The following is a 24,896-nucleotide window of genomic DNA, read 5'->3' as shown; positions in this document are numbered from 1 at the left end:
CCCCCCCAAAAAAGAAAAGACAGTCCTACTGTCAAGGAAGCATTTGATAGCTCTCCACTGCTGAGAATGTAGAGATATTAAGTCCCGCTGTTTGTTACATAACTTTTCTATTTTTTCCCCCCCGCCTCGTCCCGCACCACCGAGTTCACGCCTGTTTAGTAATCACCACGCTGCCTGGCAAAGGGAAAAAAAAAACGAAAAAGATGGTATTTCCCGTCATCAGCCGGCGTGGGGCTCTGGCTTAGTTGATAGTCTGGAAGAATGTCTGCCAGCAGTTTCTGGAACCAAAAGTAATACGCTGGTATCGGCCCCAGCTCGAGGTTCCACCAGCGTTCCGCTGTTCCAAGTACATAATAATTTATTCCCTTGTATTCCATTCCCATGCCACCAGGTCCGTGTCAGCTTAATGGACATCATGCTATGGTTAACGCCACGCTGCGTTTCTTCCTGAGAAAGAAGGATATTTCTTCTCAGCCGGCGTGGGGATATGGCTTAGTTCAGTCTATAGAGATGGCTACCACTTTGATTGCCTTCAATATTTCGGCAAGAGACTTACTATTCTTGTTAGGATTTCCCACCAAAGTCCGACCAGTTAAGAAGGAACCATTTCATATTGGTGATGATTAAATGACATTAGGTCGCACGGCCATGGCAGCGGCCTCGCAGCTTTGAATTTCTGTATAAAGTCCAGGGAAAGTACAGCCAGAAATTACACGTCACTACAAACTTTAACCCTATTATGGTCCCCCCAAAGTCCAGCCCGTTACAAAGGAACCATTTCATATTGCTGATGATTAGATGACATTAGGTTTTGGATTTCTATATGAAGTCCAGGGAAAATTCTTTTGGTAATTGCATCACTCACTGGTGGTTCAGTTGCCTCTGGGGTCGATCTCGCGTGGCGGCACAAAGGAGCGTCCCCACATGGCTCTGTGCTTAAATATCATTGGCACAGGGCGGATCCGGAAGTCCCGCCCTATCGGCTTTCCCGGGCTTCCTGCATAGTCTAAAAACCGGCTGTTGCCTCGCTGCGTTCAAAAAGAAAGAGTTGAGAGAGAAAGGACCATACCCCGCTGGCCGAGCCTGGGCCAGTAGCCCTGAGCACACAGTTTGGAGGCATTTTGGGGGCGCCGCTCGTGTCCAAAGTGGTTCAGTTGTCTCCGGGGTCGATCTCTCGTGGCGGCACAAAGGGCTCCAGTGCCAAGATATTTTTAAGGAAAATGCTGCATTAAGTATTAAATGTGAAAAGGGAATTGGGATTCCAGTCTAGGAGATGGGAAAAAGAGATAACCACATTGTTCTTGGTTTTGAAGTGTAAACAGACACTTCAGCAAGGTTATAACAAGGAGTAGTCAGTTATTATTTTAAGTTCCCAAAACTCTTTTTCTATAAAAACCTTATGTAGATGATAGTTATAGGTACTATGTAATTTACATAAAACTATAAAAAATAATATATGGATACCCAAATAATGTGTAATGCCCTTTTTTGGTCAATGTATGACCTCTAAACTTCCCAGTCATGTTTCATATTTAATAGTCTGTGAGTTACGTGTGCTAGATTCTAGATAAAACTCTGATTTGCAGTAATAACAAAGGGGTAGCAGGTGGCCAGAGAGTTAACACGGGGTCAAATGCCCTTCCTTGCTGGTGCCTGAAACTTAGTCCTCTGGAACCCAGTGTGGCCCCAATTTTCCCTCCCCCATTTAAAAAAGTTATTTTACTTGCTGGATTGTAGGTGTTTTTGTTTGTTATTTGGTTTTGTTTTCTTGTGTTTTTCAGCCTTCCAAGCAGTGCTCAGGACCACTTTGGCCTATCAGCTGCTTTTACTTCTTAAGCCATGTGTTGGTGGGGGTTACCGGGGTCACCCTAGAGGTGGTAGGCTCCTCCAGGTTAAACTTGGCAGTACTTGGAAGTCTTCAGGACAGCACTCGGCAATGGGGAGGAGACTGTAGTGCTGTAGATAAAATCAGAGTTGCCAAATGCAAGACATTTGCCTTAGCCCCTGTTCTACCTTTCTGACCTCTGCAACGTTGGCATTTTTTTTTGGTTGTTGTTGATTTGTTTTGGTTTGGGACCACAGTTGGCTGTGCTCAGAGCTTACTCCTGACTCTGCACTCAGGGATCACTTCTGCCAGCCTCCAGGGACCAAATGGGATGCCAGAGATTGAAGCCCAGTTAGCAGGGCATGAGTCAAGCATCCTACCCACTGTTCTGTGCAGCCCTGGATCATGTTTTTTTTCATTTACAAATTGAGGAGACTTGTGGTTCTTGGTTGGGGATACATAATGGGGATATATACTTTATCCCTAAAGTTTTAGTAGGCCAGGCTAAAATAAATACAGGTACACGACTAGCAAAACCATTGATGGGGTACGTAGCAGTTTGTTTCTTGTGTCTTGTGTGTGTGTGTATAGATGTATAGGTATATATACACATATAAAATTGCCCTCAATAAGCTGTGTTAGCCTTACTGATTTTAATTACTGCTATCTTAAATAAGTATTCTGGTTCTTTCACATTTGTTAATTGACAAATGTTTTTTATCTCAGACTTTTAACTTTAACTATAAGGTTGATTATTAAATGAGTTAACTGATACAAAGTAGTGTTGTTACACAGTACCTGGCCATAGGAGTAAGAAGTGGACATATTGAGTATTGTTAATTTTGTTTCTGGGTTTTTATCTATATTTTTAGCCTCTGGGTGGGTTACACCTGTTGATGCTCAGGGGTTACTGCTAGCTCTGCATCAGGAATTACTGTGGTGTTGCTTGGGTATGGACTGAGGCAATAGCGAAGCGAGTAGGGCATTTGCCTTGCACTCCGCCAATCTGGGTTCTATTCCGCTCTCCCTCTTGGAAAGCCCGGCAAGCTACCGAGAGTATCGGGCCCACATGGCTGAGCCTGGCAAGCTACCCGTGGCGTATTTGATATGCCAAAAACAGTAACAAGTCTCACAATGGAGACCTTACTGGTGCCCGCTCAAGCAAGTCGATGAACAACGGGAGGACAGTGCTACAGTGCTTGGGTATCATATGGTTCAAACCCAGGTCAGGCGCTTGCAAGGCAAGTGCCTTACCTTGTATACTGTTTCTCTGGCCTCTGTTTCTGGATTTAAGAAATAAATAGTCATCAGTTCATTTTTCACTGTTAAATGCAAGGAAAGATCAGTTTTTAGCTATTTATTACCTGATGTTATAGTTTGGTATATACTATAGTTCCATATAAAATAACTGTTTGTATATCAAACTATGCTCTTCAGTATTCCTTTTAGAGGCAATTTCTTAAAATTGTAGCCAAATGTAACACTTAAAAATAGAACTGTAACAACACTTTCATTTTGTATTCTGAGATGTTTCTGTATATTGGAAGCTAAAAAGGTGGGGACAACAATTACTAGATCAGTGTGATCTTCTGAAATTATATGAATTATGATCGCATGCAGCTTTCAGATAAACTAGATTTGTAGAGGATGTTTTAAGTTCTGAGAGTCAGTAGTTTCTTTTTTTTTTAGTACACAGTATTTTTGGACAATTTGTGGAAAAATTTTGTAGGGCTACAAGATTCAGGGATATAAACCATTGTTTGCCTCGTGCTTACTGTTTTTTAAAATTTTTTTGGTTGGAGATAGAAGTACTGAAAAATCGTATTTAATTGAGTTGGTAATTTGTAAATTTTTTTTTGTTTAATATCTGGCCTTTTTGAAATATATATGTACACATATGCTATATGTATTTATGTAAATACACAACACAAAACATACCAACTTCAGGCTGTATTCTTTAAAGTAAGTCTTAATTTCTTTGTTTAAAATCACCCCAAAATGAAAATTTTTAGTTTGGATGGGGAAAAAGATTTATCTTAATATATGCAGGCAACTAGTTAGTTGGAATTTTATGGCCCTACTTGTGTGTAGCAAGAAATTCTTCGTAACTGCATTATTAAGCATGGCTCTTTCAAGGTTATTATATTAGCTTTGTCAAGTGATAGGCTTTTTTTTTTTCCCCCTTGTCCTTGCATTTTTTTCCCTGAGTGTTCCCCATCAGATGTCACTGTTGGGATTAAGTAGGTCGATTTCAGAATAAATAAAATGGATCCTAGTACTTCTCTATAATGAATGTTTCTGTTCGACTTTTGGGCTACACTTGGCAGTGTTTGAGCTTACTCTGGCTCTCTGCTCAGGGATCATTTTTGGAGGTGCTTGGGGGACCTTATGGTGTGCCAGGGACCAAATCTCAGTAGGTTGTGTGCAGGGCACACACATTACCCTCTGTACTGTCTTTACAGCCCCTGGATAGGGTCTCTGAACATGTCCTCCTTATCGGTATTTTTGTTATTTTTGTTTGGGTCACCCTCAGTGGTTTTCAGGACTTGCCCCTGGCTCTGTGCTCAGGGATCACTCCTGGCAGAGGACCATGTAGTATGCCAGCAGTTGAACTTGGATTGACTGCATGCATGCAAAGCACTCTACCTTGCTGTATCTCTTTGGCCCCTCACTGGCATTTTTTTGAATGTTCATGTAGTTCATGTAGTTCATCTTAAATTCTGTGTGCACATGTGCACATACTCATGTATTGTGCATAAAACTTTTTAAAAAGGGCAGATTATAATTTTTACCTGTTCAATGATAAGGTAACAGGAACAGAGAGCGACAGTAATTTATGTTTATGTTAAAAATCATTTGTATATATATATGTTTATGATTATACATCAAGGAAATGGTGGAGGCTAGGATCATTAGCCATCTTGTCATACAACTGGTATTTTTACTACTAGGTTTTTTCAGTAAGTACAGCAGATTTGAGGGTAAAGGAAGGAAGATAATGATTTGGAGTAAAAATGTAGTCATTGTTGCTAGTTCTACTAGGCAAAGACTATCCTGTAGTTGCTATTCATGCAGGACTTTTCTTTTGCTTGAGTAATTTTAATCATTGTAGCTAATAACTACCGATAGTATTTTCATAGCAGTTATGTGCTAGACCTTTCACTTAAGATTATACGTGGTTTATTTTTCTTCTAATTATCTTAATGACCCTATGAGGTAAGTACTGATCCCCCATTTAACACATTAAGAAACTGAGACAAAGCAATATTTTGTAATAATACTCAAGTTCCCATGGCCAAGTGGTAAATACCGAAACCCAGTCAATCTTATTTCAGAAGTTGTGCATCATCTTTATGCCATGCTGCCTACCTACGCATTTGCAAGGTCGGGTTCACTAGCAGTGTGGGAAAAGGTAAAACAGATCCAAGGAAAGGAAATTATATAACTATTAAAAAAATTGAAATAAAGTCCCATTCTGTTTTCAATGTAAGAAAAAAGACTATTTCATATATATATACATATATATATTTGGTTAGTACTGTAGTTAGAATTGGTAGTTGAAATTTAAAGAGTATGGAAGATATTACATATGGATATAATTTGGGATCACTTTAGAATTCTACACTACCTCAATCATGTTACTTGGTTTTTGTTAAATCATTGGGGGAAGCAGATGAACTGGAATATTGGTTTGAGAAAATGTAAACTAATTAAATGTCCACTAAAGTCAGATGTTATTTATAATGCTGAAGTGAAATTTATGTAGTAATCTTGGTAAAGTTCTAAATTTTAAAATACTTTATCTGATCATGTTTGGGAATAAAGAGAATTCTTACTGTATTCCTATTTCCATTTGGAAAATATGGGAATGTTTACATTAATTTTTATACTTTGACTTGGAAGGAAGTTAGTTGTTATGTAAAAACTAGCTTTAAATTGAAGTACAAAAATTATCCAATAACAATGTATTTTTATTCTTGGCTACCGTTTCTTTTTAAGGTATGTAAAATTTCACTGATGGTTTTGCTCCTGTTTTCATAGTTGCATGTAGTCTTATTTTTCCTTCTAGTATTATTTTAAATTGTTTTAGAAAGAGCACCAAGGAACTGACATGGCTCTACACTCCACAAAAGTATTTTAATATATATGAATAGCATAAATTATAATATATCGTATACTAAAACTCGCAACATAGAGTACTTTTAAAATTGTAACACCATATAGTTCTAATCTTGCTTTGTTATTCATAGTCTGCAGTGCCTAATTTCTCTGCTAAAAGTATGTCATAGTTTGACAATCATTGTTTACACGTAATTTTCTCTCTTTTTATTACAATGCTTCCCCAGCAAGGACAAGTTTGGAAGGTTTGCAAAAAGCTTTTCACCTTCCCTCTGCCCGCTTGCCCGCTTTCAGATCAGTTTCATGTTTCATAACTTCTCTCTCTGCAATTCACAACATAGTCATAGGAAACAATGAAAAAACATTAAATTTCAGTTTTGTATCTCCTTACACATAGTGAATAGTAACTCTCCAAAGGACACATCCTTTTAAAAATGCATTCAGAAGTTAGTGTTATAATCTTAGTAATTCCCTAAGAAATATGATTTCATTAAAAGGTTAATTAAATGAATAGTGGAGTGTATTCAAGATTATCTTCTGTATCACTCAGACTTCAGATAAAAAGTTCTTTCTAATTCTTACATTTGTGTGATGCTTTACAATTTACTACAAAGAATGCTGTACTGCTGATGTGGTCAAAATGTAAACATTTCCATTTGTTCTGTGCCTATGAGATATAGAACAGATGTAGATTTGTTTAAAGTATTATTGGTTTGATGGAAAACACTGTTGTAAGTCAGATATTCATAGTAATAAGCAACACACTCTAGTATTAAAAAGGCAGTTTTAGCAGCTTCCAGTTCTTTTGAACTAGGGCTCTTGTATTAAAAGGTTTAAATTAAATGAGGAAAACACTATGGAAAAGACATTAACACTTAGCAAAAATACATTTCCAGTACTCTACCGAATACTTATTTAATTTTGTTATATTTTATTAGCTTCAGATGAATACAATCCTACCTCAAACAAAATTCTTTTTTTTTTCTTTTTCTTTTTTATTTTTAGGTTTGAGCTTTTTCCTTCACTGCTGTTCTGCGCTAACTGCTTTGAAACTTTCCATGCATTTTTTTTTCAGTAGAAGAACATCTCTGTACTGTCTCCCATTGCATATTTCAGCTGTGACAATCCCTGCACTTTGCCTATTCATTTTATCACCTGCTCACCAAAAAAAATAAATATTTTTCTAATTTCTGATTTCAGATTTTGCTCTTTTTTCCTTGGTCCTAGAAGAAGGATACATTTCACCTTTTTTTTATTACTGTTGTTTTATAGGCATGTGGAGACCCAAAGGCAAAACCGTCCTACCTGATTGATAAAAACTTGGAGTCGGCTGTGAAGTTCATAGTCAGAAAGTTCCCTGCTGTAGAAACTCGCAACAACAATGTAAGTCATCTAAGTTTTTGTGATGCTTGATTTCAGCCCTCTAAAAGTAATGGTTCATATAATGCTTGAAATTGTTTTATTTTTTCCAGATAGTGCATGATGAATTTTACAGGTTTTTTTTTTTAACAGACTTTATTTTTAAGATAGTGGCTTCATAGAGCTTACGTTGTTTTTAATAATTAGTTTTAAATGTATTACTCTTGGAGGTGTTTTTATAATGCAGAAAATTATTTCTGAAAAGTATTAGAGCAAGGTAATAATGTTGGCATTGTTATGATTCCATAGTTTCCATGGTAAGTTGGTCTTAGTATACTGAAATGAAGATATGTTTGAATATCTTTTAGTAGTTCTTTATAGTAATATATACAATCAACTAGCTAAAAAAATTAGTGTTTTTTTTTTACTGTATAATATTTTTAGAAATTTTGTTAACTTTGAATACTTTTTGCATGTATTCTTTTTTAATAGTCTCGTGTTATGATTTTGATTAGCTTTTTGCACTAAGTAAAAATACAGTCTGGATATTTAATCTATATATCTATATAGATATACATATATAGATATAGATATATACAAACACACACACACATACATATACATATTGCCGGGAGTGCACCTGGCAATGCTCAGGAATTACTCCTGGCTCTGTGCTCAGAAATCACTCCTGGTGGTGCTGAAGGGGACATTATGGGATGCCAGGGATCAAACCCAGGTCAGCCATATCAGCCCTACTTTGAGCACTGTCACTTCAGCCTCTCTTGCAATCTATTTTCAACAAACTGTTTAAAAAATATTTTACCGTTTTTTTATTTTCTCAAATCATGTACATTCATTGAAGATTTGTGTTTAGCTAGTCAATACTACTTTTTGGTGGTGGTTGTGGGTCACACCTGGCCAATATCAGGGCTTCTGCCTGGCTCTAAGCTTAAGGATCACTCTTGGCAGGGCTTGAAGGACTTTATATAAAGGGTGTCAGGGAATTGAACCTGGGTTGACCTTGTGCACAATTGCCCTACTCACTACAGTAATGCTCTGGACCCTGTTGATACTACTTGTATATAAACCTTTTAATGTAAAAGATGATTCAAATCAGAATTATAAAAATGTTTTATAAAGTGATTTTTACGTTTAAAAAAATTTATTTTTGGCAACCTCCCCGTGGTGTATTCATATGCCCAAACCAGTAACAATGATGGGTCTCATTCTCCTGACCCTGAAAGAGTCTCCAATGCAGCACCATTGGGAAGGACGAGTAAAGAGAAGCTTCTAAAATCTCAGGGCTAGGACAAATGGAGACATTACTGAGACCTCTCGAGAAAATCTACAATCAATGGAATGATGATGATGATGATGATGATGATGATTTTTTGTCAACATGCAGCAGTGTTCAGAGCTTACTCCTGGCTTTGTGCTCTTGTGCTCAGAGATAACTTCTGGCTTTGCTGGGGGAACCATATATGGTGCCAGGGATAGACCTGGGTCAGTTGCATCCAAGCCAAGCAAGTATCTTACCACTGTACTATCTCTGTAGCCTCTAAAGTGATACTTTTTCTGTTTGTGAAGCAAGATAGTTTTTATTGAAGAAAATTTACTTAGACTTGAAGAGAGAAGGAGTGGAATATGTTTCTAAAAGAGAATATGAGCTTCTCCAGGGTGGAACAAAGCCCAACGTGATTTAAAAAAAAAAATACTTCTTAAAATTTTTTTTTATGACTACAGGTCAATAGAGCTATATTTTTCCTAGATGATTGTGTTTTATAATTGGTATATTACGCCAGGAGTAATTCCTGAGTGCAAAGCCAGGAGTAACCCCTGAGCAGCGCTGGGTGTGACCCCCCCAAAAAAAAAGTATAATTGGTATATTAAGTACCAAAATTAGTACCTGATTGCAAATAAGTAATTTAAAGTACATACTTAAGAATGCCATTATTTGTATATAAACTTTCATTTTTAATTGGATCACTATGTGTGGTGATCATATGTGGCAGATTATATGTGGCGCTGCAGATTGAACAAGGGTCGGCTATAGATAAATGTCGCAACCCCCTGTATTATCTCTCTTGCCCACCAAATCTTTCAAGTTTAATGTACAGCTGTGTGTACATGCATGTGTATTTCCACTTGAGAATAGTTATTGTTCCTGAATATGAGTTCGTTACTTCAGTGTGACCTGATGAATTTTGTTAGTAAAGTAAGATAATCTTTGCTGTTGATATCCTGGGTAAATTATAATAATGCTGATGTCTTTTATTTTTGATTACTTTTACTGCCCTACTTTTACTGCCCTTCTCATCTTCTGAAACTTAAAAAAATTTTTTTTCTTTTTTGAGTGGGGGGAGATGCTCAGAAGGTAGGGGGATGGTGGCCCCTACCAGCGATTTTTGGCCACTTACCTGTGGAATTTAAAGTCCTTAGGATGCTATGGCCGCCTGGAGCAATAGCACAGCGGTTGGGCATTTGCCTTTCACGCGGATGACCCGTGCTCAATTCCTCTGCCCCTCTTGGAGGGCCTGGCAAGTTACCAAGAGTATCGAGCCCTCACGGCAGAGCCTGGCAAGCTACCCGTGGCGTACTGGATGTGCCAAAATCAGTAACAAATAAGTCTCACAATCGAGAGACGTTACTGGTGCCCGCTCGAACAAATCAATGAGGATGCTATGCGTCTCAGGGCCACAGTGTTGAGGATACCCAGTCCACTCTGGAGATGCTGGGGGCAATATGTGTGCCATGAGTGGAACCCAGATTGGATGCATGTTAGTCATGTCTTGTCATCACTGTACTTCTGGCACCTACAAAGTGTTTTTTAAAACTTTTTGGGGAAAACTTTATTGGAATATAATTTGTGTACCATATAGTTCGCTCACTTATAATTTGGTGGTTTTTATTATATCCATGGAACTGTGCATCCAGTGTCATGATTATTTTTAAAAAGTTTCATCATTCCTCCCCTCCCCCCGGCAAAGAAATCATTAACTGTCCCTGGTGCCAGTCTCTCACCCCTAGGCAGCCCACTTTCTATCTGTAAATCTGTTTTGGAACTTCCATATGTATCGGGTTATATACTTGTGGTTTTTATAATTGGCTTCTTTCCCTTAACATCTTATTTTCAAAGTATGTACAGGTTTATCAGTCTATCATTTCCCTTTATTGCTAAATAATACATGTGTTTATCCATTGATCTGTTGATTGATCAGTTATCAGTCTGTTGATTAATCTGATGATTGATCTGTTTCTGCAATTTTTTTTAGCTATTAACTATAGCTATGAACATTATTGTGAAAGTTAAGTAAAAATACATTTTTATTTCCTGGGTATACTTGAGATTGAACCTAGAAACTCACACATACAGTATGTGTTTTGCTACAGAACCAGATTCTTGCCTCTGTTTTACCCATTGAAAACCATGTACTAGGTATTTATGAAATTTTTAAGTCTGGGACTGATGACATCTTTGTGAAACATTCCTAGATAATTTAGGATGGGAAATGAGAAGTGAGTTGTTTCATTACAATTTTTTAAATTCAATATAGTAGTAAGTGGAGATTTAAGGAGTAAGAATAACAATAGAAATTTAATAGGGGATGGAGATTCTTGATACTACGAGCACTATAGAAATGGTTTGGTGTAATAATATTATTTTATTCCTGATATTTGGATCATTGCCTCAGAACTTGTTTATTTTGTCTCGGTGCACAGGGTAAATTATCAGTTAGCCCTGTCTTTTGTTTTGATTTATGTCTTACAAGTACCTTTTGCCCCAGTTTTAGAAAAGGCAGTTTTAAAAAACAGTTCAAAATAAAGTTTATTTCTTAAGTTTCTAAGATAGATTCTTACAAGAAGGCTTTTTTGCAGTCCCCCAATTTTTTTTTTTTTTTTTTGCTTTTTGGGTCACACCTGGCGATTCACAGGGGTTACTCCTGGCTCTGCACTCAGGAATAACTCCTGGCAGTGCTCAGGGAACCATATGAGATGCTGGGAATCGAACCTGGGTTGGCTGAGTGCAAGGCAAACTCCCTACCCGCTGTGCTATCGCTCCAGCCCCCCAATTTTTTTTGTCATTCTCCTTCCACCTAGTTGTTGACACTTGTCTGTTTTCCGATTACACATTTTTAAGTTCCATTAGATGTTGCGAGCACAGTATCTGTCAGTATTTCAAAGGAAATTGACCACAAGACTGATACCTAACAGGGGTTCAATTATTACAATATTAGATTTCTTGGATTCATTTTTTATTATCCAGATCTCTTCTTTGCCCGTCTCTTCCCTGTACTTTGAGACCACCAAGGGTGATCTAGGCATCACACTTAAAAACATTGCATTCCCTCATCCACTTGATCTATACATATTACCTATTTCATCATCCTATGTTTGGCCTTATTCTGGCTTTCTTTAACATAGTATCTTCCAGTTCCAATGTTGCAGGCAATTGCATAATTTCATGATTCCTCACAGCTGCGTATTATTCCATTGTATATATATAACACATCCTCATGATCTACTTATCATTAGACATCTAGGTTGATTCCATATCTTAGCCATAGTAATAAGTGCTGAAATGAATAATGGTGTGCATATTTCCTTTTGAATAAGTGTTTTTGTGTCCTGGGGACAGATGTCCAAAGTGGAATTTCTGGGTCATTTGGCAGTTCAATTCAGTTACCAAAGTAGCATGTATATCAGACAATGATTCAAGTAGTCCAAATGAATTTATGGTGAAAAATGTTTTGTCTTATCTGATTCTTTTTCACTGTAGTCATGTTCCTCAGAGGGAACTTCTGCTTAGGTACTCCTAGAGGTTACTGACAGAACTATAAGAAATAATCTTAATTTCTTTTTGCTCCAAAAAATTAGTTTAATCACTAATTTTTTCTTTTCATCCTTTCCTTTTCATATGCTTGCGTAGTGCTTAGTTTGCACTGCTTTTTTCCATTGTTACATTTTGAACTTAGATGAAGAATTATATATATACACATGCATTCACATATTATGTACATACATTTATGTGTATATACACATGTGTATACATATATGTATATATGTACTCATATATATGTGCATAGGTTTGGAGAGATGGTATAGCAAGTACGTCACTTGCTGCCTTTGATCCCTGGTACCACATGTGGTCCTCTCAGTGCTGCCAGGAGTGATTCCTAAGCACAAAGCCATGAATAAGCACTACTGGGTATGTCCCCCCCCAACAAAAAGTAATAATTTAGCATCAAAATGAAATGTATTTTTTTTCCTTCAGTGCAAGTATCAAAGCCAGTGCTTAATATGACAGGAATGTGTTCTATTCCTGAGCCTTTATTAGCCTTTTAACTAGGTTAAAGTGTTTTCAGTATTCTGGTCCCATGAAATAAATTCTCCCAAAATCCATTTTACGTTAAATTGCTCATAGGTATACTGTGACTGTTGTATCAGGAGTAATAGTTATATGCAACAAGTATGATATAACAGTTTGTGCAATAGTTGCATAATAGTATTGTTAAAATTTTTTGACCTGTTCATCATCCTCTCTTTTTTTCTGTTTTGTTTTTGTTTTGGAGCCACACCCAACAATGCTTAGGCCTACTCCTGGTTCTGCACTCAGAAATCACTTCTGGCAATGCTTGGGAACCATATAGGATGCCAGGGATTGAACGTGGCTCACATTTTATAAGCTTCAGCTATAACTTTTAGTTCTATAGACTATTCTCCCTTTTCTAATCATTTTCTTCAGTTTCCCTCAGGTTACTTTGCATAGTTTTCATTCTGGCATATCTCTTTATCATTATCAGTGTGAATTTTTCTTCTTTTTTTGGTGGTGGTTTTGTTTTATTTTTAGATCACACACTTGGTGCTCAGGGCTTACTCCTCATATGTGCTCAGCAGTCACCCCTGGCAGTATTCAGGGGCCATATTTGGTGCCAGAGTTTATAACCAGAGTTGGCCATGTACAAACTTTGTCCTCTGTACTATTAGTTCTAGCACTGTGCTGATTGATTCACTCTTGATGGTGGTACTATGGCGACATGATGCCAAAATTGAACTAGGGTGGGCCACATTATCGCATTCTTTAAGAGTCACTCTTGCCCCAAACATGTCTGTTTTAATATCACAGTATATTTTGGATCTTACATACTATGTATTATCCAGTGAAACTATAGCCTCTTCAGCCCACGGATGCTTATAACCCCCAAGGAGATGTGTTTCGAGCATCTGTAGTCTTTATAATTTTCTTCAAATTTCCTCTAGCGATTGTTGTTTTAAAATTTCCTTTGGTTCTTCTTGATAGCATTTCATGTATACAGCATTCCAATTCCACACCCTCTACCAGAGTGTCCACTTCCTTCCACTTTATCTCTGGGTTCCTCCCTACCACACCACCCTCCATGCCATGGTAGCTTAGCCCAGTCCTGTAGATCGGTTTTCCGGTGCTTTTGCTTTCAGCTGCTTGTCCCCTTCCTATGTTTCTTTCTGCCCTACAGATTCAGAGAGTGCCTTTGTATCTGTCCTTCTTTCTGACTTATTAGAAAACACACTAGGTCATTCCACATAGTGGCAGTTGTATGATTTTATCTTTCCATATAGCTGAGTAGTGGTCCATTATTTTTTAGTTATCTTTCAAAAGTTGTTGGTCAGTCCCTTTGGTTGTTATGATGATTATGATTCTCTTCATAATAGCAAAGGATGTACCAATACCTAATTACCTGTTGAGCTGTAATTCTTGTTTTCTTGGCCATTTCTCTGAAGGAGCCTTTTGTCATTTTTCACTTGGTGCCCTTTGAGTATCTTTAGCATGATCTATATTACTGTTTTTCATGGTACATGTCATGTTCACCATGTAGGAACCCATCAAGTTAAAATAAACTGATAGCATTAAGTTGGAATCTTGATTTTTAAATTGGGGTCCTTAAGCACAAGTATAACTTATTCTAGTAGGATCATTTATTTTTAATTCTTAATTTATACTTTTTATTGAATTACCATGGGCTACAAAGTTGTTCATAATTGGGTTTCAGTCATACAGTGTTCCAATATCTGTCCCTTTGCCAGTGAATATTTCCCACCTTTTGTCTCCAGTTTCCCTCCCACGCACCCCAACTCCCCACCCCAGCCTGCCTCAATGGTAGGCACTTTTCTTCTTTCTCTCTCATTTGCTCTTTCCTTTTGGTCATTATGGTTTGCAATACAGATTATTAGTGGGGACCACCCCAGTGGTGGTTGGGGTTGGGGGCTTTTAGGACCACGCTTAGCTGTACTAGTGGAGGGTATTTGGTGCTGAGGCTCAAGGCCTCACATATGCAGGCCACTTGTTCTACCATTTGAACCTATTCCCTGGCCTTTCTGTTTTTTTTTTTTTTCTTAAGACAAAAATGGGGGGGGTTGTATGAGATAATTAGCAAGAATTAGAATTGATTATAAAATATATTCCGTAGAGCTAATTGGCCTCTGTTGAAGATGGTTATGTAAAGAAGAGTTTTTGGGAGAAGGGGATCCTTTCTTAGTCAGTTCTTTGTTCTTAAAGGACAGCATATCTATCTAGAAACCAGTTTCTAGCTGTTACTAAATATAAGCATAGCTTCAGGTAAAGGTGAATTCTGAGAAGAAGAAAGCAGGCTAAATGAACACCTTGGGAAGAGGTACCTTACTGAAAGGTGATCAGGAGAGGTCTTCCTGAGGAGGAAGCATTAGGGCAGAGATGTGAAGATGGGCAGAAGTAAGAGGATCCAGGGGAGGAACATTGTGAGATGAGGGGTCAGCTGACGTCCAGTGGCTGCATGGTTGGCATGTTGCAGGCCATCTGAGTGGAAGGAAATTATTTGGGTGTGGCATGGGGGAAGTAATAGAGATGAAATAAGACCATAATAAGGACTTTGGCTAATTACTCTTCATGAGTTGAGATGTCACTTAAGGGGAAGAGTGGAGGAGTGAAATGATATACCTGTGGTCACTTTGGCTGCTGGTTTAAGAATAGCTACCAGGAGAGCAAAGGTAAGGACAGTGAAACTAGTTGGGAAACCTGCAGTCTTTGAGAATAATACAGCACCAGCCTAGTGTGGGAGAGATGACGATTGTTTAGAATCTTACTAATTTGAAGAATCATGAAATAACTCTTTTTATTTTTCTTCCTTGGGAAGGAGGCTTTAGTAGGCTGTATCCAGCCTTGCTCAGGAGCTGTTCATGTCTCTGTGTTGAGGAGTGACTCCTGGCAGTGCTCAGGAGACCATATGTGGTGCTAGAGATTTGAACTAGGATCTGTTATGTGCAAGCCAAGCGCCTTGCCTCTTGGATTATCTCTCTGACCCCCAAATGTACAGGTTTTTTTTTTTTTTTTTATCTATTGAAATGGAGCCAACAGTACTTGATTCTGTATTGGATATGGGGTGAATTAGACAATGAGAAATTTTGGTTTTAAAGTCGAGATTTTATTGGGGTGAGGAGATTTAGGCTTGTGTGGGGTTACTGGGGTACCATTCAATAGCTTAATATTAAAGTTTGAGAGATCTACTAGGAATCTGAGTTGGAGCTGTTGAGTAAGCAGTTGTATGTGTGAGTTTAGAATTTAGTCTACCATTGATCAGAGAATTAGGTTGAAGAGGATTTACCATTAGTTTTTAAAGGACTAGACTAGTCAGGGAGGAGAGGGGGAGAATAAATGCACTGACTGTGAAATAGAATATGTTACTCCTTGCTAACAGTTGGTGACTGTAAGTTAAGGTTGAAGTTAAGTTTATGTAGGTTTTTGCTTTCTCTTGGTGGTTTTTATGAGATGATTACAGAGGAATATGTGATTATTGGCTGTCTAATTTTGACATTAAGTAAAATGGGACATGAGAATTACAGTAAAAAGGTAATGATGATGAAGGTTATGGTACAAGCAAATATTTCTCTGAGACTCTAGAGTGTTAAGGATAGTGTTAGAGGTAACGTGTAGGAATTTATTCTTTCATTGATGTCGCTGCATGTTGTTCTCTGAATCTCCTGAGACTTGTGATGTTCAAAAAGTCCAAATGAAGCCCAGCCAGCATAAGCGTGACCTCTGTGTCTACAGGCCAGCCAACTGAAGAACACCGCTGGCAGTGTATAATCACACAACAAAAGTAATCTTGGGCAGGAGCTAGGGATATAACTCCTAATTTGTGGGGCCTTGGATATAGTTGTTAGCTGTGTAAAGAAGCAACTTACTCCAACCCTAGGTGCCCTTTCGGTTCTAGGTCCTCTTTCAGTCTCCCATTTGCTCATTTTATCCACCACTTTTAGAAACGCTAACATTTCTTATGTGGCCTTTTTCACATTAAGTGTGTATTTCTGTTACATTGCTTGTTTGGCCATATTCTCATTAAGGGCAACGTTAGCGCTTTATTCTTAGTTGCCCATTACTCCTTCTATAATGATTAACAATATTACTTGTTGGGTGCTTGTTGACTAAATAAATAATATGTTATAATTGTAACTCTACACTTATCTAGAGGTTCCTTTTTATATCAGATTCCTCTGAATCAGTCACATCTGAGAACTGAGAGTGAAGCAGTTTCACTCCTAGAAATGTTTTCTTTCTTTTTTTTAACTTTTTTTTTTTTAAATTGAGTCACCGTGAGATACAGTTACAAAGCTTTGATGTTCGAGATTTAGCCGTATAATGGTTGAACACCCGTCCCTCTACCAGTGCACTTTCCACCACCAGTGTCCCCATTACATTCCCCCCACCCCATTATCCCAGTTCTCACCCTGCCTCCCTGGCAGGCAGTTTCCCCAATATTCTCTCTCTACTTTGGGGCATTATGTTTTGCTTGTATTTTCCCACCACCATTCAAGCCTGCCTGCCAGGGGCAGATACTAGATCATTTATTGTCATTGCTCATTTTGAATATCATGGGTGCCACAGCCACGTACTTCTGGAATCCTAGATTGTAAATGGTTGGGTTTCAGAGACATTTCTGTAGGGAACTAATCCATTTTGGGATTCAGTTGGGCATCTCTGGACCAGGGCTGTTGGTGCGCTAAGATGGCGCCTGGAGGCACATTGTGGGTGTGACAGCCAGGCTGCTGAGGGGGCAGGAACAGCCTGGCGCCTCTGCTGCCTTGTGGCATGGAGATCTAGTCTTGGAACCCACATACCTGGGCCTTGAATGTGGAAGCTCTTGGTCACTGGGATTCCATCTGGAGTAGGTGGGGAGACTGCACCCGCTCCATCAGGGGTGCCCCGGTTAAATTGGCTCAGTATGGGGCCCAGATAAATCTCTGGCTCGGTGGTGTCTTCCGGGACTCGATGCTGTGTCTCTGGCTCTTGATGTCTTTCAAAATTTATTTATGGGTCTCTGAAGCAAGGCCAGTAACAGAGTTTACAGGGTGGTGCTGGAGTTGGTTTGTGGAGGTGACTGCCAGTGCTTCCCATGTGTATTGGGAAGTGGGGGGAGGTAGACCCCTCTCTCCGACTCCGTGAAAGCCTGAAGATTTCAGTCACAAAACCTGCATACCTGAATTTTCAGCAGGTTATATCTTGGTGAGGTCTGTCCTGAGATGGTGGAGTCAGGCTGGGGGTATGGCGGTGATTTTGGATTGTGGAAGCAAGTGGCTGCCAGGGGCTCTGCTTGGGCAGGCACAGGTAAACTTGTCCCCCTCTGATTTATCTCAGCCTGTTCAGCCATGTGTGGGTCTGAAATTAACTGTGACTTTTGATCTCTTGAGATTTATCTGTGGGTCTCTGAAATAAGGCCAGTAAATGAGCTTGTATAGCTGAGCCGGAGGTGGTTTGTGGGCATAGTTCCCACGTACCTAACTTTTGGCCGTTTACTTTCTTGATAAACTTGGTTCCAAGTTGTGGGGATCCAGTCAAAGGCACAGTGGCAATTTTTGGCTATCAGGAAGCCTGAAGTAACCATTAGGCTGCTGATGCAGTCACCCCACAGGTTCAGGTTGACTTGTTGGCAGCACCATACTCCCTCCTAGAAATATTTTCAAGGAAAATAAAAACACAGGGGTTTGAAAGAGAATACAGCAGGTAGTGCTTTTGCCTTGCATACAGTCAAGTAGAAGAATGAGCTTTTGGTTGATGTTACATGGTGGATAAATTTCAGGCAAATGAATTAAGTAGATGCAGAAAGATCCGTGTGTGTGATACAATTTATAGTTCATGTTTAGAAAGAGCAAATTTATTGAGATTGAAAGCAGACCTAGTGATTTAGGGCTTGAAGGAAAGAGGGCTTAACTATGAGAACTTTCTTTGCTTGTTTTGTTCTTCTATTCACAAGATAACAAAATATTACAAAATGTTGGTTTAGATGGTGACATGACTATATGTTTATTAAGATTAATTATTTGACTTATGATGAGTTTTATGGCACATAGACTTACCTCAATAAAGTTGAAACATCCACACCTCCACACACCCACCCACACACCCACCCACCCACACACACACACACACAAACACAAACACACACTCATACACACAATTTTGAGTTGTCAGAAATGGATTAGAATAAATGATGCTTTTTCAGAGTGCTTTTTGTTTCTCACTATAACCAGTCTTCTGATTTTACATAGAATTGTAACAGCTATATTTTCTAACACACTCTAAAAGGGTACTTATTAGCATCCAATGATAATTGGTAGGAAGAAAATTAAAAACTCAAGTTCAACAGTGTTGCTTAATGTTGGCAGATTACTTAGCACACATAAGTAGCACTTGAGGCCATCTTGACTTAAGGAGTTCAGTATAGTCACTATAATTTTAGCTAGAAAACTGCTTGATTTTGCTGTACCCATGTTAAGTAGAAACCTAAATGACTTTTTGAAAGCAGGGTTAGCACATGCTAGAATTCAAGTTTTGCTTGTTTGCTTATTTCGTTTTTGGACCACACCCTATAGTGTTCAGGGCTTACTCTTGATTTTGTGCTTAGGGTCTCTCCTGTTGGACTCGGGAGACCATATGGGGTGCCAGGGATTGAACTTGGGTTGGTCACATGCAAGATAAGCACCTTACCTATGGTACTATTGCTCTGGCCCTCAAAGTAATTAAAATTTAATGTAAAGCTTCATTTTTAAGTTTTACTATGTTAAGTATTAAAAAATTTAATATTAACTTCATTTATACTTTTAAAATAGAAATTGATTAGATATTAGATATTGATTAGATATTGATGCCACCATATCTAATGAGTCATATTATCAGTATAGAGTGATAGCTTTTGGGGGAGTACTTCTTAACTCTGTAACACATTTCGCATAATCCCCCCATGTCTTTTCTTTCATGTTGTGTATTGTGTTATACCTGTCCAACCAGACTATATGTGCTACTATATACAATTAACTGATTTTCTAATACTAGTGATAAATTTTATTTTATCAGCTTATGTTAATTTGACCATTTATGTGATCTAGTAATCTTAAACTTCCCACATTTTTCCTGATGCAACTTAACATCCTAAAGTACTAAGATAGAGATTGTTTTAATTTATATTACATAGTTTATGTTAATCTTTGTTATCAATAATGCTTAGCAGAATACTTCCAAGCATAATGTGATTAAAAAAGAACTTATTTCTTTTACTCTGTGGGTTGGATGGCCAGTTCCTCTGCTGGGCAGTCTCAGGTTGTAGCTGTATTCCAGGTGGTAGGTTAGAGAGGGCCCATGCCCAGATGTGATAGCAGGGTACTGAGTCTCTCCTGCCATGTGGTTAGAGTTCCGGTTTCTTTACTGGTGATCTTCCCTGCAGTGCTCCTAAAAGTGAAAAATCAAAGCTGTAATGCTTCACATTAAGAGGATAATTTCTGAGTTCTGGAGCATTATCCCAAAGGTCTGGGGCACATGCTTTTCTGTACTTTGTCTTTCAGAATTAGATGATTAGCAGTGTAAACTTGAGAAAGATCACTAAGTATATAAAATAAAGAGATTGAATTAAGACACTTCAATCTGTGAGACCATGAGGCTGCAATTGAATTATTTTCTGAAACACCTTATCCTTATACTACCTTTGGTACCTTGAATGTTGAAGTCTACTGAAAAGGTGTTTTAGCTTTGAAATCTGATAGTCTTGGGTTGACATCTTACCCTTCTCTCATCTTACCCTTCTGCTTTCAATCTGGAAAACGTAGATAAAGATATAAACTGTGAGGGTTGGGAAAATAGTTCAAAGGGTGGAGTGCATACTTTGCATGTAGAAGCCTTAAGTTTTATCTGAGGTATCACTTGGTGGTTTCGGAAACTACCCTGAGCCCCATATCCCCCTTTCCCCTCAGCACTTCCAAGAGTGAACCCCGACAACAACTTTTTGGTTTTGGTGATGATGCCAGCAGTCAGACACAGGATTTGTGTGTATAAGAAATGTGCTTTTTCTCTGAGTCCTTGATACTTTTTTAAACAGTTTTATTGGGCCTGTGGGGGATTGAGCATGTGTAGCATAAGGGATATAGCAAAGCTTGCATTGCATCTTGGTTCCATCCTGAGTATCTTCAGGTGTAGTCCAGGAGGCCCTCAGGCACTGCCAGGTGTGGGGCTCTTGTTGCCCCCAGTGCTGTAGGGCCCAGATGACAACATCCTAAAGCCCCAGCGTTGATCCAGTTGGTCTGGTTGGCTGAGTATTCCAGGAGTGGCTCCTTGGACTCTCTGAGCACTGCTTGGGATAAATCTACCACCGTCCCATACTAAACCTGATTTTGAGGAAGTTATATGTGAATCCCTGTGTTGTTCACTTACTTTATAAGAAGCTTCTGGATGTTGGGCACTTTTGAATGCCCTTGTGTTTCATTACCGTCTGTTCATGCCTACACCTATTTGATGAGGAGAATATTAGACTTTGAGAGGTTAAGTCATTTAGTCACCGTTGTACCAAGGTGGGCTTTCTGGCATCATCTACCAGTGCATGTCTTCTGACACTGATATGTAAAGATTTTCTAAAATTTATAAAAATTTAATCATTCACCTAATAGCTATTTGTGTTATATATTTCTTTATGTGTAAGGATGTCTGATATAATCCGTGGAGCTTAAAAACATCGTTTGGTACTCTGGCTTGTAGTATTGGAGAACGCCTTTAGTCAAGGCAGAAAGTAGTGCAGTTGGAGCCAGGGGAGTAACTCAGAGAGGTAAAGGCCCTCTGCTGCCAGGTAAGTGCAGGCCCCTCACTTTGATTCCCAGCACAGCACAGTTCTCCGCCCCCACCACACACACACACACTACCTGGTCTACTAGCCCTTGTGGCCCCCACACCTCCAAGCTCAGTATAGCCAGTGAGGAGCACTGGGCCCCTGAGCAGTACTGGGGTGGATTCTTCACAAAATTATTTGCATTAAGGGAAGCTGTTAGGTTAGGGATGGTTTCTTGAAAATGGCTAACATTTTAGTGGGGCAGGTTAGGAGTGATGGAATTTAGATATCTCAGTAGAGAATACTGTAGAGAATACTGTTTTCAGTAAAGAAAACATGAGATGTGTATAGAAAATAGTGAATAGTTTGACTTCTGTGTATAATACATGAATGTGTATAGGGGAAATTCAGACTGAAAAGGTAAATTAGGGCTAAATTGTATTGAACGTGGCAAAATTGACTAATTACTTTGAATTCACTTATCCATTGGTTGATAAAATTTTACACTCAACTTAAGACCTAAGCTTTGGAGGGAAATAAAATTGAGTGGAAAATTTAAACTATAAGCTTTTATTGCTAAAATGTGAGATCTGCTGGTTGCGTAGAGTAGTTGAAAGAGTCCTTTATTTGACTAAGAAGTTTAGATTTTTCAATTCTGGTCCACCATTAAGTAGTTGTATCATTTGGGGAAATTTTTAGGTTTCAGTTTATGTTTCTCTTCCCTCTGTTGTTTTGTTAACCTGGGAAGGAGATCCCATACACTCATGGTTGTAGTGCTTCTGCATTTAGTTGTGCTTTGCTGACGGGAGTTGTGCACTTTTAAGTTATGGTTCTGATGGACATTCTGTGTGCTCCCTGGGGACTATTGTGGGGCTTACACTTGTGCTCACTAGGGGTTGTACTCCTAATGACAGTGATCAAACCTTTTCATTGCAGTGCTCATTGGGGATTGCACCCCTTAGCTGAGTTGTCCACAAACCAGATTGTGGTGAGTTTGCAATTATGTGGGTTGCCAGGGATCACAGAAAACAGAGGCACCAGGTACAGAACAGAACTACAAGGATTGCGTTGGTGGCACCAGGGATCGGACTCATGGCCTCATTTGCAAGGTGGTTGCCTTAGGCAGTGACCCATTTCCTTACCACTCAAAGTTGAAGCTTTTAAGTTTTGTGGGTGTGCAGTACTATGTAGAAAACATAATTGAAAATCCATATGATGGTGGCTGTCATTTCATTTCTCGAGTAGGACACTAAAATTGAAGGAGTCATCCTTTTAATAATAAGCTCAGTAGCAAGTGAATTATACTTGTGTTTTTTTTTATCCTCATGTTTTACTCTGCTTTTACCTATTAATTTCAAAACTGAAAAGCAAGAATAAAACGACCAAGAATCAATCATGAAGTATTGTTGAAAAGATGGTTTGTATGACCTGAGGAAGTAGAATCAATTTTGAATAATCTGTTGTGAGCAGTAATAGTAAAAAGTATGCATTATGAACAACTTTGTTGAAATGTAGTTGACATAACAGTTTTTTTGTTTGTTTGGTTTTTTTTGGCATTTTGGGTCACACCCGGCGATGCACAGGGGTTACTCCTGGCTCTGCACTCAGGAATTACCCCTGGCCGTGCTCAGGGGACCATATGGGATGCTGGGATTTGAACCCGGGTCGGCCGCGTGCAAGGCAAACGCCCTACCCGCTGTGTTATCTCTCCAGCCCCGACATAACAGTTTTTGTTACTCAAAAGTAATTTAGTATACATCATGTGAAATAACTGCAGTAAGACAATTACTGTCTGTCACAGTTGAAAGTTGCACATTTAGTTTTTTCTTTTTTTTAATATTGAGTTTTCTTGTAAAGACTTTTAAGATCTACACTTTGCAACTTTAAGATATTCCATGCCACGAAGTGGAGTAGCTGTCATATGGATTTCATTTTAAACCAAGTATTAGTATGAAAAGATACATTAATACCTGTGTTCATTCCAGTACTTACTACAACAGCCAGGATATGGGAATAATCCAAATGGCCAATGACAGATGAACAAATAAAAATGAACAAATAAAGATGATATACACAGTAGACCATAGTGGTACACTTCTTAGCTCCAAGAAAAATAGAATCATGCAGCTCACTGCAACTTGAATGGAACTGGAAGGTTACTATATTAAGCAAAGTAAATCAGAGAGAAGACAAATAGTCTTATTCATCTGTAGACTATAGATAAAACAAGGGAGTATACATATCAAAACTGACAAACCCCTGTCCTTGTTGTTTCTCTCCCCTCCTTTCTCCTCTCCCCCCTGCTCTTCCCTCTTTGGGCCACACCCAGTAGTGCTCAGGGCTGATTCCTGATTCTATGCTCAGGGACAACTCTTGGTGGTCTTTGGGAGACTATCTATGGTGTTTGGTATCCAATGCAGGTTAGCCACATGCAAGACAAGTGCCCTATCTACTGAACTATTACTTCTGGCCCTCCAACCCTTCTCCTTGGATTAGGAAACTGGTAACAAACAGGGGGAGTAAAGATTGGGCTAAAGATGATACAGAGAGTGATGGAGGATGCAATGACTTCATGCATCATATATCAACAGCAAACGTTGACAGTATTGGTATTGGGGCTGGAGTGATGGTACAGTGGGTAGATAAGGCGTTTGCCTTGCTTGAGGCTGACCTGGGTTTGATTCCCAGCATTCCATATGGTCCCCTGAGCACTGTCAGGAGTTTTTCCTGAGTGCAGAGCCAGTGTAACCCCTGTGCATGGCCGGGTATGACCCAAAAAGCAAAAAAACCCACCAAAACCCAAAAAAACATTGACAGTACTGTAAACATGTTACCAAAATCATAATAAAAAGTATGGTGTGCAGCATTATTGCCTATGACATTATTGTGCTGTATGTACACTCTCATTACACATGGTTTGTAACTGGAAGTTTTACTGCTTGATTGCCTCCTTCCATTATTCCCATCCTACAGTCCTCCTTCCTATAGGCAACCACAACCACCTTTCTGTTTTCTGTAATTTAGAATTGTTTTCAAATGAATATTTTGTTCAAAATATGGCCGACTGATCTCATAGAGATAAAAAATATAGAGATAAAAATATACAGTTAGATATCACTGTAAGTATGTGATATTTGGGATCTATCTAAAAATATGACCTCTATATTTTTTATCTCAGAGATAAAAAAAATAGAGATAAAAAGTATACAGTTAGATATCACTGTAAATATGTGATATTTGTCTGCGATCTAGGGGCAATTGATTTCCACTTGTTCTCTAGTCATTTTGTTCTTTAAATGTCTTTGGAAGATTCGGGCTGTAGAGATTGGTAGTACAGTGAAGGCACTTGCCTTGCACATGCTGACCCCAGGTGTGATCCCTAGCACTCCCTGTGGTCCCCTAAACCCTACCAAAAGTGATCCTTGACTAGAGAGTTGGGATAAACTCTGAGCATAGCCAGGTGTGCCTCCCCCAAATGTCATTAGCGATTATAATTATGT

General features: G+C 38.8%; 1 protein-coding gene across 4 annotated transcripts in view; it reads left to right on the top strand.

Annotated features, from left to right (window-relative positions):
• The window catches only part of NCKAP1 (NCK associated protein 1), an 88,308-nt gene that overhangs the window by 7,917 nt on the left and 55,495 nt on the right, over window positions 1-24,896 (top strand). For 2 of the 4 annotated variants that reach the window (XM_055120144.1, XM_055120143.1), the window contains exons 2-3: window positions 6,172-6,189; window positions 7,217-7,327. In XM_055120144.1, coding sequence (XP_054976119.1) covers window positions 6,172-6,189; window positions 7,217-7,327 — 129 coding nt within the window. The remainder of the gene's footprint in view (window positions 1-6,171; window positions 6,190-7,216; window positions 7,328-24,896) is intronic. The other 2 variants (XM_055120146.1, XM_055120145.1) reach the window with 1 other exon arrangement.

Source organism: Sorex araneus, chromosome X (genome assembly GCF_027595985.1).
Source record: "Sorex araneus isolate mSorAra2 chromosome X, mSorAra2.pri, whole genome shotgun sequence".
Taxonomy (NCBI): domain Eukaryota; kingdom Metazoa; phylum Chordata; class Mammalia; order Eulipotyphla; family Soricidae; genus Sorex; species Sorex araneus.
The sequence above is the reverse complement of the archived record's forward strand: the minus strand, read 5'-3'. Positions and strand labels throughout refer to the sequence as shown.